This window comes from Orcinus orca, chromosome 14, assembly GCF_937001465.1.
Source record: "Orcinus orca chromosome 14, mOrcOrc1.1, whole genome shotgun sequence".
NCBI classification, from domain to species: domain Eukaryota; kingdom Metazoa; phylum Chordata; class Mammalia; order Artiodactyla; family Delphinidae; genus Orcinus; species Orcinus orca.
This window is the reverse complement of record NC_064572.1, coordinates 13,271,978-13,286,908: the sequence shown is the minus strand read 5'-3', so window position 1 is coordinate 13,286,908 and position 14,931 is coordinate 13,271,978. Positions and strand designations below refer to the sequence as shown.

The following is a 14,931-nucleotide window of genomic DNA, read 5'->3' as shown; positions in this document are numbered from 1 at the left end:
GGAGGTGCCAGGAGTGAAGGAAATTAAATCCTTTAGGTCTGTTTTTTTCAAGCACACATATATGGTAAGGAGGGTAAAGAGTAATACATCACTGAAACTCCAAAATTATTACTCCTAAAAATTTGTTTTAATTATTCATACTCTTTTGAACCTTATCAGCTTCGATGAAATATGTCTTCTGATCAGCCTGGAAAAATCTGGCTGCTCTACTAAATTTATCAGGACCAGAATGAACTGCTCACTCTACTGCCCCCCAAATGAGTATGTGAATGGCAAAGTAAAAGCAGCAAATATATATGCAGAGATAGATAGACATACACACACAAACCCACACACACAGGTATTTTTAAAACAACTCTTTTACAAATATCTCAATTTCATTTCTTTTTATGGCTGAGTAATATTCCATTGTATATATGTGCCACATCTTCTTTATCCATTCATCTGATGATGGACACTTAGGTTGCTTCCATGTCCTGGCTATTGTAAATAGAGCTGCAATGAACACTTTGGTACATGACTCTTTTTGAATTATGGTTTTCTCAGGGTATATGCCCAGTAGTGGGATTGCTGGGTCGTATGGTAGTTCTAGTTGTAGTTTTTTAAGGAAATTCCATACTGTTCTCCATAGTGGCTGTATCAATTTACATTCCCACCAACCGTGCAAGAGTGTTCCCTTTTCTCCACACCCTCTCCAGCATTTATTGTTTCTAGATTTTTTGATGATGGCCATTCTGACCAGTGTGAGATGATATCTCATTGTAGTTTTTTTTTTTTTTTTTTTTTTTGCAGTACGCAGGCCTCTCACTGTTGTGGCCTCTCCCGTTGTGGAGCACAGGCTCCGGACGCGCAGGCTCAGCGGCCATGGCTCACGGGCCCAGCCGCTCCGCGGCATGTGGGATCTTCCCGGACCGGGGCACGAACCCGTGTCCCCTGCATTGGCAGGCGGACTCTCAACCACTGCGCCACCAGGGAAGCCCCTCATTGTAGTTTTGATTGGCATTTCTCTAATGATTAATGATGTTGAGCATTTGTAGTGAGGTGGATGGACCTAGAGTCTGTCATACAGAGTGAAGTAAGTCAGAAAGAGAAAAACAAATACCGTATGCTTAACACATATATATGGAATCTAAGAGAGCTTCCCTGGTGGCGCAGTGGTTGAGAGTCTGCCTGCCAACGCAGGGTATGTGGGTTCGTGCCCCGGTCCGGGAGGATCCCACATGCTGTGGAGCAGCTGGGCCCGTGAGTCATGGCTGCTAGGCCTGCGCGTCCGGAGCCTGTGCTCCACAACAGGGGAGGCCACAGCAGTGAGAGGCCCGCGTACGGCAAAAAAAAACAGAACCTAGGGGTAAGATGGGAATAAAGACACAGACCTACTAGAGAATGGACTTGAGGATATGGGGAGAGGGAAGGGTAAGCTGTGGCAAAGTGAGAGAGTGGCATGGGTGAGCTGTGACAAAGTGAGAGAGTGGTATGGATATATATACACTACCAAATGTAAAATAGATAGTAGGAAGCAGCCGCATAGCACAGGGAGATCAGCTCGGTGCTTTGTGACCACCTAGAGGGGTGGGATAGGGAAGGTGGGAGGGAGGGAGATGCAAGAGGGAAGAGATATGGGAACATATGTATATATATATAACTGATTCACTTTGTTATAAAGCAGAAACTAACATACCATTGTAAAGCAATTATATTCCAATAAAAATGTTAAGAAACAAAAAACACAACTCTTTTTATAAAGAAGGAGATAATCTTAAAAACAAAAAGAGATCCAAGGATAAGCTATCCTCAACTACTGATAACTTTCAGATATTATTTAAAAGATGTTATGTTTAAAAAATTATAGAGACTCTTCACAGAGTCTATCATGGAAGTCAACAAACTCAGTGCAACATTAGGCAGTTCAGTACAGTGAACATATTATAGGCATGCAAGCAGACTGGCTCAAAATATGATCATCAGTCACTCTAGGGAAAAAAAACAAATACAAACAGTCCTCAACTGTGTTTTATTCCACTCAATTCCAATCTTTCCAATCTTCTTATAAACCACGAAACTGCAGGGACTTAAACACACCCTTCGCCATGCCCTTGTCTCCCACCCCCTTCCTTCATGCCCTCACTCTACAACGTGGGTTAAGCAGTGACTGTGTCAGGCGAGGTGAAGACGCTCCTGTTGACCTCAAGGTGCTTGTTGCTTATTGTCTCTTCCTTTCATGAGAGAATCTAGTGGAGGCAGGTATTTGCCCACAAGAAATATCGGCTGTCCCTCTTTGAGCACTGGAATATTATTCAGGTATTTAAAGGTAGAGTGTTAAGATATCTAGGATTTGCTTCAAAACTACAATGAGGTATCACCTCACACCAGTCAGAATGGCCATCATCAAAAAATCTACAAACAACAAATGCTGGAGAGGGTGTGGAGAAAAGGGGACTCTCTTACACTGTTGGTGGGAATGTAAATTCATACAGCCACTATGGAAAAAAGTACAGAAGCTCCTTAAAAAACTAAAAATGGAATTACCACAAAACCCAGCAATCCCACTACTAGGCATATACCCTGAGAAAACCATAATTCAAAAAGAGTCATGTACCACAATGTTCATTGCAGCTCTATTTACAATAGTCAGGACATGGAAGCAACTAAATGTCCAACAACAGAAGAATGGACAAAGAAGATGTGGTACATATATACAATGGAATATTACTCAGCCATAAAAAGAAACGAAATTGGGTCACTTGCAGAGACACGGATGGACCAAGGGACTGTCATACAGAGTGAAGTAAGTCAGAAAGAGAAAAACAAATACCGTATATTAATGCATATATGTGGAATTTAGAAAAATGGTACAGATGATCTTATTTGCAAAGCAGAAATAGAGACACAAACATAGAGAACAAACGTACGGATACCAAGGGGGAAGGGGAGGTGGGATGAATTGGGAGATTGGGATTTACATATATGCACTATTGATACTATGTATAAAACAGATAACTGATGTGAACATATTATATAGCACAGGGAACTCTACTCAATGCTCAGTGGTGACCTAAATGGGAAAGAAATCCAAAAAAGAGGGGATATATGTATACGTATAGCTGATCTACTTTGCTGTACAGCAGAAACTAACACAACATTGTAAAGCAACTATACTCCAACAAAAATTAATTTAAAAAAAAAGATATGTAGGATTTGCTTTACAATAGTCTAAGGGAAAAAAAAGTTGGAGAATAAATAAGAATAGCAAAATGCTGAAAATTATGGAAACTATGCAATAGGTGCATGGGGGTTCATTTTATTATTTTTCTACTTTAATTTTTGGAATTTTTCATAATATAAAGTATCTTAGTTTGCTAGGGCTGCCATAACGAAATACCACAGACTAGGTAGTTTAAACAGCAAAATTTATTTCTTCAAGTTCTGGAGGCTAGAAGTCTCAGGTCAAGGTGTCAGTAGGACCGGTTTCCTCTTAGACCTCTCTTTGGTTTGTAGCTGGCTATCTTCTCCCTGGGTCTTCACATGGCCCCTTCCTGTGTGTGCCTGTGTCCTCACCAGTCACATTGGATCAGGATCCATTCATATGACCTCATTTTACCTTAATTACCTCCTTAAAGGCCCTACCTCTAAATACAGGTACATTCAGAGGAATTGGGGATTAGGGCTTCAACCTATGAATTTTGGGGACACAATTCATCCCATAACAAAAGGTAAAATACTTAGAAAGGATTATCACCTGATATGATCTGGTGTCGTACCACAGCACCCGCCAACTATATTGACCAAGCCGTCCATAGCAAAATCCTGCATTTAGGAAAAGAAAAAGTTTCAGAGAGTTCATCTGAATTCTAAGCTCACCACTACCAATTCAGCAGAAAATCTGCATTTCCTGAATAACTAATTTTCCATTTAAAAGAGAGCTAAACATACTTAACTCTAGATATCAAGCTTTGATAAGCCTTAGACATAAGGTTAAAAGCAGAGACCAGTTCAGATACTATGAAATGCAATGAGATATTTGCCTATCTGATCACGATAAAGTTTTTTTTTACCCATATGCTGAGCAGAATGAATGGGAGCTAAGTAATTCATTTTCCAATAATACGTATTCAGTTTTTAAATTTAAATTCAAATGTTTAAAGACTTAAAAATTCAGTTCCTCAGTCACAACAGCCACATTTCAAGTGCTCCAATGACCACATGTGGTAGAGGCTACACATGTGGCTACATATATTGCACAGTGCAGGTCTGGAGTTCAACCACAGTTGGTTTGAAAGCTGGAGTTTAACCACAGCTGGTTTGAAAGAAGCACAAGATAACCGAGAGAGAGGAAGTCAAGGAAGTGAGAAGTCAGAGTATTGAAAAGAGCATCTACATAAGGTACTGAAAACATAAGAATTAAATGAGAAATAGTTTAGGAGAGAATGTCGGTAAGCCAGAAGCTAAAAATTCAAGGAATGAGGGAAAAGAGATCCAGGGGTTAGTGATAAGGAGGGGTCATGGGTAGTATGGTTTCGTGACCTGGGATTCAAAGATGGGAGGTGTATGTGAGAGAAGGAGAATGGGGGAGGTGACAGTGGGGAGCTAGGAGACATAGACTCCACCCAGCAGTCTGCGGGGTGGAGGGGACCACCTGGGAGGGCTGCAGAGGAGAGCCGAGTTTCAGTTAGTTTGGGCTAGACCTCTCTGAGAATTTCCCAATAGCCACTAGTACCCACTGTGGAGAAGGATGCTGACAGTGAGCCCCTCCCTCTACCTCCATCATTTTAATTCATCTTAAGCTTTTATTTTTTATATATACACTGGGATTTCTTTAGGGGAAAAGTCTACTTCTAGATATTCTAAATCAAAAATTCCATTTCTCTATCTCTTAAAAACGAAGTGAAAGAGGATTCTTGACCTTTAAGTGCATGGCCATCACGTGCGGAGTTTCATCATATTCACCGAAGGTATTGGGAAGACCTAAGAAAGTATATTTCAGCCATTACTGGAAATTACTTTAACAAATGACATAGTATTTGTAAAGGCTTTAGGTTAAAATGTTACAAAAATATTTATAATTAAATCGTGATTACTTGCAAAAACAAGTAAGAATTCTTAACATTAAACATAATAAGTACAGAGACTCCATACCAGACAACAACAATAAAATCACAGAGGAAAATAAACATCCATTATTTCTTTTCTATTTGAAAGAAAAGCATCACTGCTACATGAGACAGAATTTCCCTACCCCTATCCCTCCCTTTTCTGTATAGGAAATTCATTCTTGTCTCCTAGACGCCTAGGGGTAGGGGTTGGAAGAGTACCACACATGCTTTGAACTAATGAGCACCAGACATGCAATTAAAAACAAGCAAAACACAACCCATCTCCTCTCAAGTAAGTTTTCCCAAGTAAGACTTTAGCATCTAATTTTGCAATTTCCTGTTTTATTTATTATCCCCTTCCAGTTATCTTACTCCTGGTGGGAAATAAAATTTACTGCACATTAAAATGTACATATTTGGAGAAAGAAGGCTGGAAAATGATTTTTAGCCCCAAGTAGTTAACTGGTGCTCAGAAACATTCACCAGGAAATCTGGTTAACCCAGAATGGATTACCAATATTAAATGGATAGTCTGAAAATTGTCTACATTTATCTTAGGAATTTTTATATACCATTAAGTCCTAACTTTTAAAAAGGAGAAAAGTAACAGGCTCTTTTGTCGATACAGTGGAACAAAGAAGAGGGCTCTCTCTCTCACGTTCTTTGCACTCATCTCTTTGGCCACGCCCACATGGCAAGGACTGTCACCAATTCCAAGGCTCTGGCCAGATAAGTTATGACTAGGCTTCATGCCCCCAAGTTCTGTCCACTTGTGACCCTTTCAGGCTGAGCCAAACTGTTCCTTCAAGTCTAGAGGGAAACAGTGGTCTAGACCCGAATACTCTTCATTTAGAAAATTCCTATTGAAAGTCAACTATATACCAAGACCTGCAAAACAAACTCTTTTAATCCAAATCTGTTATCCTATCTACCCAGGTCTTGTGTATTTGCATTTCCTATGTGTGACTCCCTTGAAACACACACCTGCGTTGGGATAACAGAGGACATAGGCTGTTGTACATTTTCCAATTGTTTCAATAAAAGGTCTCATTTCAGCTGCACCCAGAGCACAATTTAATCCAATGCTGGAAAAACAAAAAGAAGGTATTAGAAGTACCCTCTTCTATTCTAAATATTTATACATATAAAAAGTTATGATAAAGAAAGGAGTACATTTAAAACCAAGCAGATAGTAAGTCTCCTGATTCAAAGCAAGTTTATTCAGCTCCAGTCAAAGCCACCTCACTGAAGTTCCCTGCAACACTAAATATTTCTGCCCATGTCTCCAACATTAGATGCTGCCTACGGATGTGACTCCTTAAATAAGTTCACCGTTTAGTTAATGGTATACCATGAAACAGAAATGTCTGCGAACTACCACTGCTAATAAACACTGGAAAGCAATACTTAAGAGAAAGAAAAAGGAAAATCTTGGAGGTAGAAGGAACATTAATGGCACATGGAAGCCACTTCGGGGGTCTTGAAGACCAAGACTCAGTCCTTGCTCCAACTGAATTGCAACGTGACCTTGCACTTAGAATTTGTCCTCTTATAAATTAATTTGTAACCAAGGGGCTCTCTGTTTTGCAAATAAAACTTACTGCAGACTAAAATAAAATAGATCAAAGCAGAGCTGCTAAAACCCCTCCAAAATCACACTCAGTGGGAGCTGCTGAAGCCTTCAGGAATTCAAGAATTAACTATGAAGTGACAGGACTATGTCATCTTTTATTTTTTCACATTTTACTTTTTTTCTTTGACTATGATTTCTAAGTGCAATGTGATATACTAGATTAGATCCTGAAACAGAGAAAGGACATTAGTGGAAAAACCTGAAACCAGAATAAAGTCAGGAGTTAGTTAATAGTAATATACTTTTAGTTTTGACGAAAGTACCACAGTTAATGCAAGATGTCTCATTAGAAAAAACTAGATGAAGAGCATATGGGAATTCTCTGTACTATCTTTGCAACTTTTCTGTAAATCTGAAATTATTCCAAAATAAAAAGTTTATTTAACAAATACCCAACTCCCATTCCTGATAAAAACTCTTAGTAAACTAGGAATAGAGGGGAACTTCCTCCGCTTGATAAAGAAGGTCTATAAAAAACCTATAGCTAACATCATACTTAATGATACAGAACTAGATGCTTTCCCCACAAGATCAGGAACAAGACAAGGATGCCCGCTTTCACCTCTTGCTAAACATCATGCTGGGAGTCCTAGGTGAGGCAATAAGAGAAGATGGAAAATAAAAGGTATACAGATTGGAAAGGAAGAAATAAATTTGTCTTTGTTCACAGATAAGACTATCTGTTCTAAAGAATCATCTAAAAAATTCTTAGAACCAAGTTTGTAAAGCACAAGCTTCATATACAAAAGTCAACTGTTGACCTATATACCAGCAATGAGCAATTGAAATTTGAAATACGAAACACATTATTTACAATGGCACCAAAATAAATGAAATACTTGTGTATAACTACAAAACTCTGATGAAAGAAATCAAGGCAGATCTAAATAAATGGAGATCTATCCGATGTTCATCAACAGGAAGACTTAATATAGTTAAGATGTCGATTCTTCCCAATTTTATATACATTTACAAAATGCCAGTAAAAATTCCAGCAAGTTATTTTGTGGATATCAACAAACTGATTCTAAAGTTTACATGATGAAGCAAACAACCCAGAATAGCTAATACAATTAGCTACTGTAGAAGAATAAAGTCAAAGCACTGGTACTACTTGACTTCAACACTCACTGAAAAGCTAAAGGAATCTCTGGTATTGATGAGAGAGCACAGACAAACAGATCAATGGTGCTGAACAGAGTCCAGGAACAGAATCACACAAATACAGTCAACTAATCTTTGACAAACGAGCAAAGGCAATCCAATGGAGAAAGGATTGTATTTTCAACAAACAGTACTGGAACAACTGGACATTCACATCTAAATACATTAATCTAGACAAAGATCTTACATCTTTCATAAAAATTAACGCAAAATGGATCACAGACCTAATTGCAAGTTGCAAAACTATTAAAGATATAAATATATATATAACAATTACATAGGAGAAAAATCTAGGTGTCCATGGGTTTGGAGATGAGTTTTTAGATACAACACCAGAAGTAGGATCCATGAAAGAAAGAAAGAAAAAAAAATGATAAGCTGGACTTCACTAAAATTACAAACTTCTGCTCCGCAAAAGATATGGTTAGGAGCATGAGAAGACAAGCCACGGACTAGGAACAAATATTTGCAAAACACATATGCAGTATCCAAAATATTTTCTTTAATTTTTCAAACTCAACAATAAGAAAACCACCCAACTAAAACAATAAGCAAAAGATCTGAAGAGGAGAAGCTACCTCAAGGTGTTGTTGCCAAAATTAAAAGAAAGAACTCTCATAAAGCACTTAGAACCAAGCCTGGCACACAGCAAACTCTCAATAAATATCTATGACTCTTATTTTTATGGCCAAGGCTATAATAACAGTGAATAGAGTGCTCTGAGAAGAACATCGACCTGGGCTGGTAAGAGAGGGAAGGGTCCCCAGAGAGGACCCTAGAGATGGGTCTGAAAGGCTCACGTGGCGGGGTGACCCTGCAGGGCAGGCATGGCCTCCAGGCAGGAGTAGAACGTGCACGGAAAAGGCACAGGAGGAAACTGTATAGACTCTTGGAGCTTCCATCTCACTCATGGTACAGAAGTTAAACCATTTTGATCAGAAAAATAGAGAGATGTTACAAACTAGAATGTAAAAGCCATGTTAATTTTAAAGATAAATATCTGAGCTTTAGAATTCCCACCTTATTTCAAACTACACTACTTCTGGTTGTTCCACAAGCAGGGAGTGAAAACACCTTGCAAAATTTTTAAGTGCTGATAATAGATTTAAAGTGTTGTTAGCAGGCCAAGCCAGTCTTAAACTATAAGGGGGACACTTACAGACAAAAAGGCAACTTTCTGGTGGGCCCAGGGCATATGAGAACTCTCCCCCTCCCTCAAATCGACCCATTTAGGCAGTGTCTTCTGACGTCCTCAGGGCAGTCAGAATGTACTTCAAGGAAAGACAACATCTCATACAAGTGGTACCATAGAAATATAGAGAAGCAATCCCCTCCTGGGTCACAGTCTGTAGTCATCAGAAGAGATCCCCCCAAAAGGAATGGAGTCAGAAAAGAATGATCACTCACCAGAGTGGGTCTGCATGAGACACGCTGATGACAAACGCCTCCCCGGTCTGGCCAGAGAGAGTCCGCCCACTTTTATCAACAATTGTCCCTGAAATCTGAATTGAACAAAGTAAACTGTCAACAGCATAGACTTGAGTTATGAATACAGTCACAGAAACAAAATAAAATGAGTAAGCTGACTTTCTTTGTTTTTTTACAAGGAAGAGAACTGTGGCACTCAAACTCCAAAGCAGCACTGTTTTCTTTAACGGTCAGAACAGATGAATGCAAAGTGCCCAGGGGAGGGGTTGGAAAGCCACAGAAACAGAGAAAAGGGAAAGTCACAGAGACAAAAGCAGTGTCCAGAAAAGCTTTAGGATTCACACCTCCAGTCCCACTGGAGAAGACTTCCCCACAGATACCTCAGGTTATCCTGGTCTCCTGCTGTTCAACATCTGATTCATCTAACACCCCTGTTTGACTCTATTCTATTCTCACCAAGCAATGGGGGCCTGCCTGTTGCATTAATGAATTGGCAGCATGCTGTCTCTGGTGTTGGATGCTTCACGGTCAGCACACCAGTCCATCTGCCCTCGGGCCCTAATGAGAGTGAGCCTTTGGCTTTGGGGGACAAGTTCAGCCAGGCTTCTTTGGAATAGCCTGCCTTCCACAAACCACTGCTACATTCACTTTCTGTACATTTCCACGAATAAGACTGCTATTGATCTAGAGGTGGTGGAAGAAGGGAGGTGAACCAAGCAAGAAGCTGGTTCCTAAAAGATACTATCAATAGTTCCATGGCAGGAAAACAAAAACCCCACGCTCAAAATGACAGTATTAATAAAAACCAAAATTCATCATGCAAATAGGAGAACTTACAAGGATAGGCCGGGGAGCATACTCCTCTTCAAAAAGTTTGTGGACTGCAAACAAGGCTGCCTGTCAGGGAGAAAAAGGACACCTTTGTTTCTGAAAGACTGTGACACAGGTCAGCCTAAATGGCTGATCAGAATGCTCCCTTACCCAGACCTCTTCAGATAAGATACACATCACGTTCTCTGGGGAGGAGAAGGAGAAACACGTCCTCCTGATAACGCACAACCCCAGGGCCCCTTTCTCAAGGGTAACACTGTACATGTTACAACAAAACAAATGCTGACTGAAAGTCCCTCCATGAACTAATACTTCCTCTGAGGAAGGGCTGAAGAGCTACTCTTTCTTCTTTTGCTCAGTCAAAATTAAAAATAGATAAATAAGAAGCCTCTGCTTTCCACAGCCTCATATATACATGGTAGGTACATGAACCAACAGTGTATGTCATTGCAAAAAAGAGTATGAGCTAGAATGGGTTGTAAAGGCACAAATCCTATGTCAATCTGTACCGTCCATGTTTTATTAAGTTCCGGGACCAGACACCAAGGTCCTCCAATGCTCAAGGCCGTTCCACATCGGAACTCACTGACACAGAGGGCCGACAGCACAAATTAAAACTATAGTGAGGTAGTATTTTTCAGCTATCAGATTGTAAAAGATCAAAAAGTTCAACAGAGGGCTTCCCTGGTGGCGCAGTGGTTGAGAGTCCGCCTGCTGATGCAGGGGACACGGGTTCGTGTCCCGGTCCGGGAAGATCCCACATGCCGTGGAACGGCTGGGCCCATGAGCCATGGCCGCTGGGCCTGTGCGTCCGGAGCCTGTGCTCCGCAACCGGAGAGGCCGCAACAGTGATAGGCCCGCGTACCGAAAAAAAAAAAGTTCAACAGAGAGGGTGTGGTGAAAGCAGCACTACTGTGCACTGCTTGCTGACTGGTGGATAAATGAGTACAATCTTAGAGGGAATTTGACACTAAAACTCAAAATTAACAGTGCCCAGACCCTTTAAACCTTGCAATTTCACTTGTAGAAATTTATCTTCAGAGACACTGTGCAAAAACGTTATGTATGAGGATATCTACTTTTTATTCTACACACTTATGTACCTTTGTACATATACAAAGAATATAATCACATACACATATGTACACGCGTCACGCACACTTTTATCTGCATGGAATCCCTGTCAGGACCCTCACACCAGTGAGAGCAGTGGTCCATGGGGAAGACGGCCGAATACCCAGGGAATAGGAAACAGAAGGATATTTACTTTTTACTCCATACATTTATGTGTCTTTTTTTTTTCTTTTCTGGCCGAGCAGCATGGCTAGCGGGATCTTAGTTCCCCAACCAGGGATAGGACCCGGACCCTTGGCAGTGAAAGCGCCAAGTCCTAACCACTGGACCGCCAGGGAATTCCCATTTCTGTGTCTTCTGAATTTTAGAACCATGCGTATATATTTATTACCTATGCATCTATGTACATATAGTAGCTATATATGAAAATATTTACTTTCATAATAAAAAAACCATTTTTTAAAAGTTAGAAACATAACCTTTTGAAGTTTCCTTCATTCTACTGGACTCAGTTAAAAATATTCAAGAATAAAATGGGCTTGGCGAAGAAGATGGCGGAAGAGTAAGACGCGGAGATCACCTTCCTCCCCACAGATACACCAGAAATACATCTACACGTGGAACAACTCCTACAGAACACCTACTGAATGCTGGCAGAAGACCTCAGACCTCCCAAAAGGCAAGAAACTCCCCACGTACCTGGGTAGGGCAAAAGAAAAAAGAATAAACAGAGACAAAAGAATAGGGATGGGGGCTTGCCTGGTGGCGCAGTGGTTGAGAGTCTGCCTGCTAACGGGTTCGAGCCCTGGTCTGGGAGGATCCCACATGCCGTGGAGCAACTAGGCCCGTGAGCCACAACTACTGAGCTTGCGCGTCTGGAGCCTGTGCTCCACAACAAGAGAGGCCGTGACAGTGAGAGGCCCGCGCACGGTGATGAAGAGTGGCCCCTGCTTGCCGCAACTAGAGAAAGCCCTCGCACAGAAACAAAGACCCAACACAGCAAAAATAAATAAAATAAAGAATAGGGACGGGACCTGCACCAGTGGGAGGGAGCCGTGAAGCAGGAAAGGTTTCCACACACTAGAAGCCCCTTCGTGGGCAGAGACTGCGGGTGGCGGAGGAGGGGAGCTTCGGAGCCACGGAGGAGAGCGCAGCCACAGGGGTGTGGAGGGCAAAGCAGAGAGATTTCCGCACAGAGGATCGGTGCCGACCAGCACTCACCAGACCGAGAGGCTTGTCTGCTCACCCGCCAGGGCAGGCAGGGCTGGGAGCTGAGGCTCGGGCTTCGGTCAGAGCGCAGGGAGAGGACTGGCGGCGTGAACACAGCCTGAAGGGGTTAGTGCACCACGGCTAGCCAGGAGGGAGTCCAGGAAAAGTCTGGAGCTGCCGAAGAGGCAAGAGACTTTTTCTTCCCTCTTTGTTTCCTGGTGCGCGAGGAGAGGGGATTAAGAGCGCTGCTTAAAGGAGCTCCAGAGACGGGCACAAGCCGCGGCTAAAAGCGCAGACCCCACAGACAGGCATGAGATGCTAAGGCTGCTGCTGCCGCCAACAAAAAGCCTGTGTGCGAGCACAGGTCACTCTCCACACCTCCCTTCCGGGGAGCCTGTACAGCCCGCCACTGCCAGGGTCCCGGGATCCAGGGACAACTTCCCCGGGAGAACGCACCACGCCTCAGGCTGGTCACGCCAGCCTCTGCCGCCGCAGGCTCGCCCCGCATCCGTGCCCCTCCCTCCCCCAGGCCTGAGTGAGCCGGAGCCCCCGAACCAGCGTCTCCTTTAACCCCATCCTGTCTGAGCGAAGAACAGACGCCCTCCAGTGACCTACACGCAGAGGCGGGGCCAAATCCAAAGCTGAAACCTCGGAGCTGTGCGAACAAAGAGAAAGGGAAATCTCTCCCAGAAGCCTCAGAAGCAGCAGACTAGAGCTCCACAATCAACTTGATGTGCCCTGCACCTGTGGAATACCTGAATAGACAACAAATCATCCTAAGTTGAGGAGGTGGACTTTGAGAACAAGATGTATTATTTTTTCCCCTTTTCCTCTTTTTGTGAGTGTGTATGCTTCTGTGTGAGATTTTGTATAGCTTTGCTTTCACCACTTGTCCTACGGTTCTCTCCATCCGTTTTTGTGGTTTTTTTACATTAAAAAAATTTTTTTTCTTAATAATTATTTTTTATAACTTTATTTTATTTTACCTTACTTTATTTTATTTTCTTTTACCCTCTTCCTTTCTTTCTTTCTTTCTACTTTTTCTCCCTTTTATTCTGAGCCGTGTGGATGAAAGGCTCTTGGTGCTGCAGCCAGGAGTCAGTGCTGTGCCTATGAGCTGGGAGAACCAACTTCAGGACACTGGTCCACAAGAGACCTCCCAGCTCCACGTTAATATCAAACGGTGAAAATCTCCCAGAGGTCTCCATCTCAACACCAACACCCAGCTTCACTCCACGACCAGCAAGCTACAGTGCTGGACACCCTATGCCAAACAACTAGCAAGACAGAAACACAACCCCACCCATTAGCAGAGAGGCTGCCTAAAATCATAATAAGGCCACAGACACCCCAAAACACACCACCAGACATAGACCTACCCACCAGAAAGACAAGATCCAGCCTCATCCACCAGAACACAGGCACTAGTCCCCTCCAACAGGAAGCCTACACAACCCACTGAACCAACCTTAGCCACTGGGGACAGACACCAAAAACAACGGGAACTACGAACCTGCAGCCTGCAAAAAGGAGACCCCAAACACAGTAAGATAAGCAAAATGAGAAGACAGAAAAACACACAGCAGGTGAAGGAGCAAGATAAAAACCCACCAGACCTAACAAATGAAGAGGAAATAGGCAGTCTACCTGAAAAAGAATTCAGAATAATGATAGTAAAGATGATCCAAAATCTTGGAAATAGAATAGCCAAATACAAGAAACATTTAACAAGGACCTAGAAGAACTAAAGATGAAACAAGCAACGATGAACAACACAATCAACGAAATTAAAAATACTCTAGAAGGGATCAATAGCAGAATAACTGAGGCAGAAGAACGGATAAGTGACCTGGAAGATAAAATAGTGGAAATAACTACTGCAGAGCAGAATAAAGAAAAAAGAATGAAAAGAACTGAGGACAGTCTCAGAGACCTCTGGGACAACATTAAACGCACCAACATTCAAATTATACGGGTTCCAGAAGAAGAAGAGAAAAAGAAAGGGACTGAGAAAATATTTGAAGAGATTATAGTTGAAAACTTCCTTAATACGGGAAAGGAAATAGTTAATCAAGTCCAGGAAGCACAGAAAGTCCCATACAGGATAAATCCAAGGAGAAACACGCCAAGACACATATTAATCAAACGGACAAAAATTAAATACAAAGAAAACATATTAAAAGCAGCAAGGGAAAAACAACAAATAACACACAAGGGAATCCCCATAAGGTTAACAGCTGATCTTTCAGCAGAAACTCTGCAAGCCAGAAGGGACTGGCAGGACATATTTAAAGTGATGAAGGAGAAAAACCTACAACCAAGATTACTCTACCCAGCAAGGATCTCATTCAGATTTGATGGAGAAATTAAAATCTTTACAGACAAGCAAAAGCTGAGAGGGTTCAGCACCACCAAACCAGCTTTACAACAAATGTTAAAGGATCTTCCCTAGGCAAGTAAGACAAGAGAAGGAAAAGACCTATAATAACAAACCCAAAACAA

At 41.9% G+C, this 14,931-nt stretch overlaps 1 protein-coding gene across 2 annotated transcripts in view; it reads right to left on the bottom strand.

The window, feature by feature from the left end:
• The window catches only part of MTR (5-methyltetrahydrofolate-homocysteine methyltransferase), a 94,915-nt gene that overhangs the window by 55,880 nt on the left and 24,104 nt on the right, over positions 1-14,931 (bottom strand). For both annotated transcript variants that reach the window (XM_033431310.2, XM_033431309.2), the window contains exons 7-11: positions 10,153-10,212; positions 9,295-9,389; positions 6,075-6,175; positions 4,901-4,962; positions 3,737-3,804 (exon numbers count right to left, since the gene is read on the bottom strand). In XM_033431310.2, the coding sequence (XP_033287201.2) occupies positions 3,737-3,804; positions 4,901-4,962; positions 6,075-6,175; positions 9,295-9,389; positions 10,153-10,212 (386 nt within the window). The remainder of the gene's footprint in view (positions 1-3,736; positions 3,805-4,900; positions 4,963-6,074; positions 6,176-9,294; positions 9,390-10,152; positions 10,213-14,931) is intronic.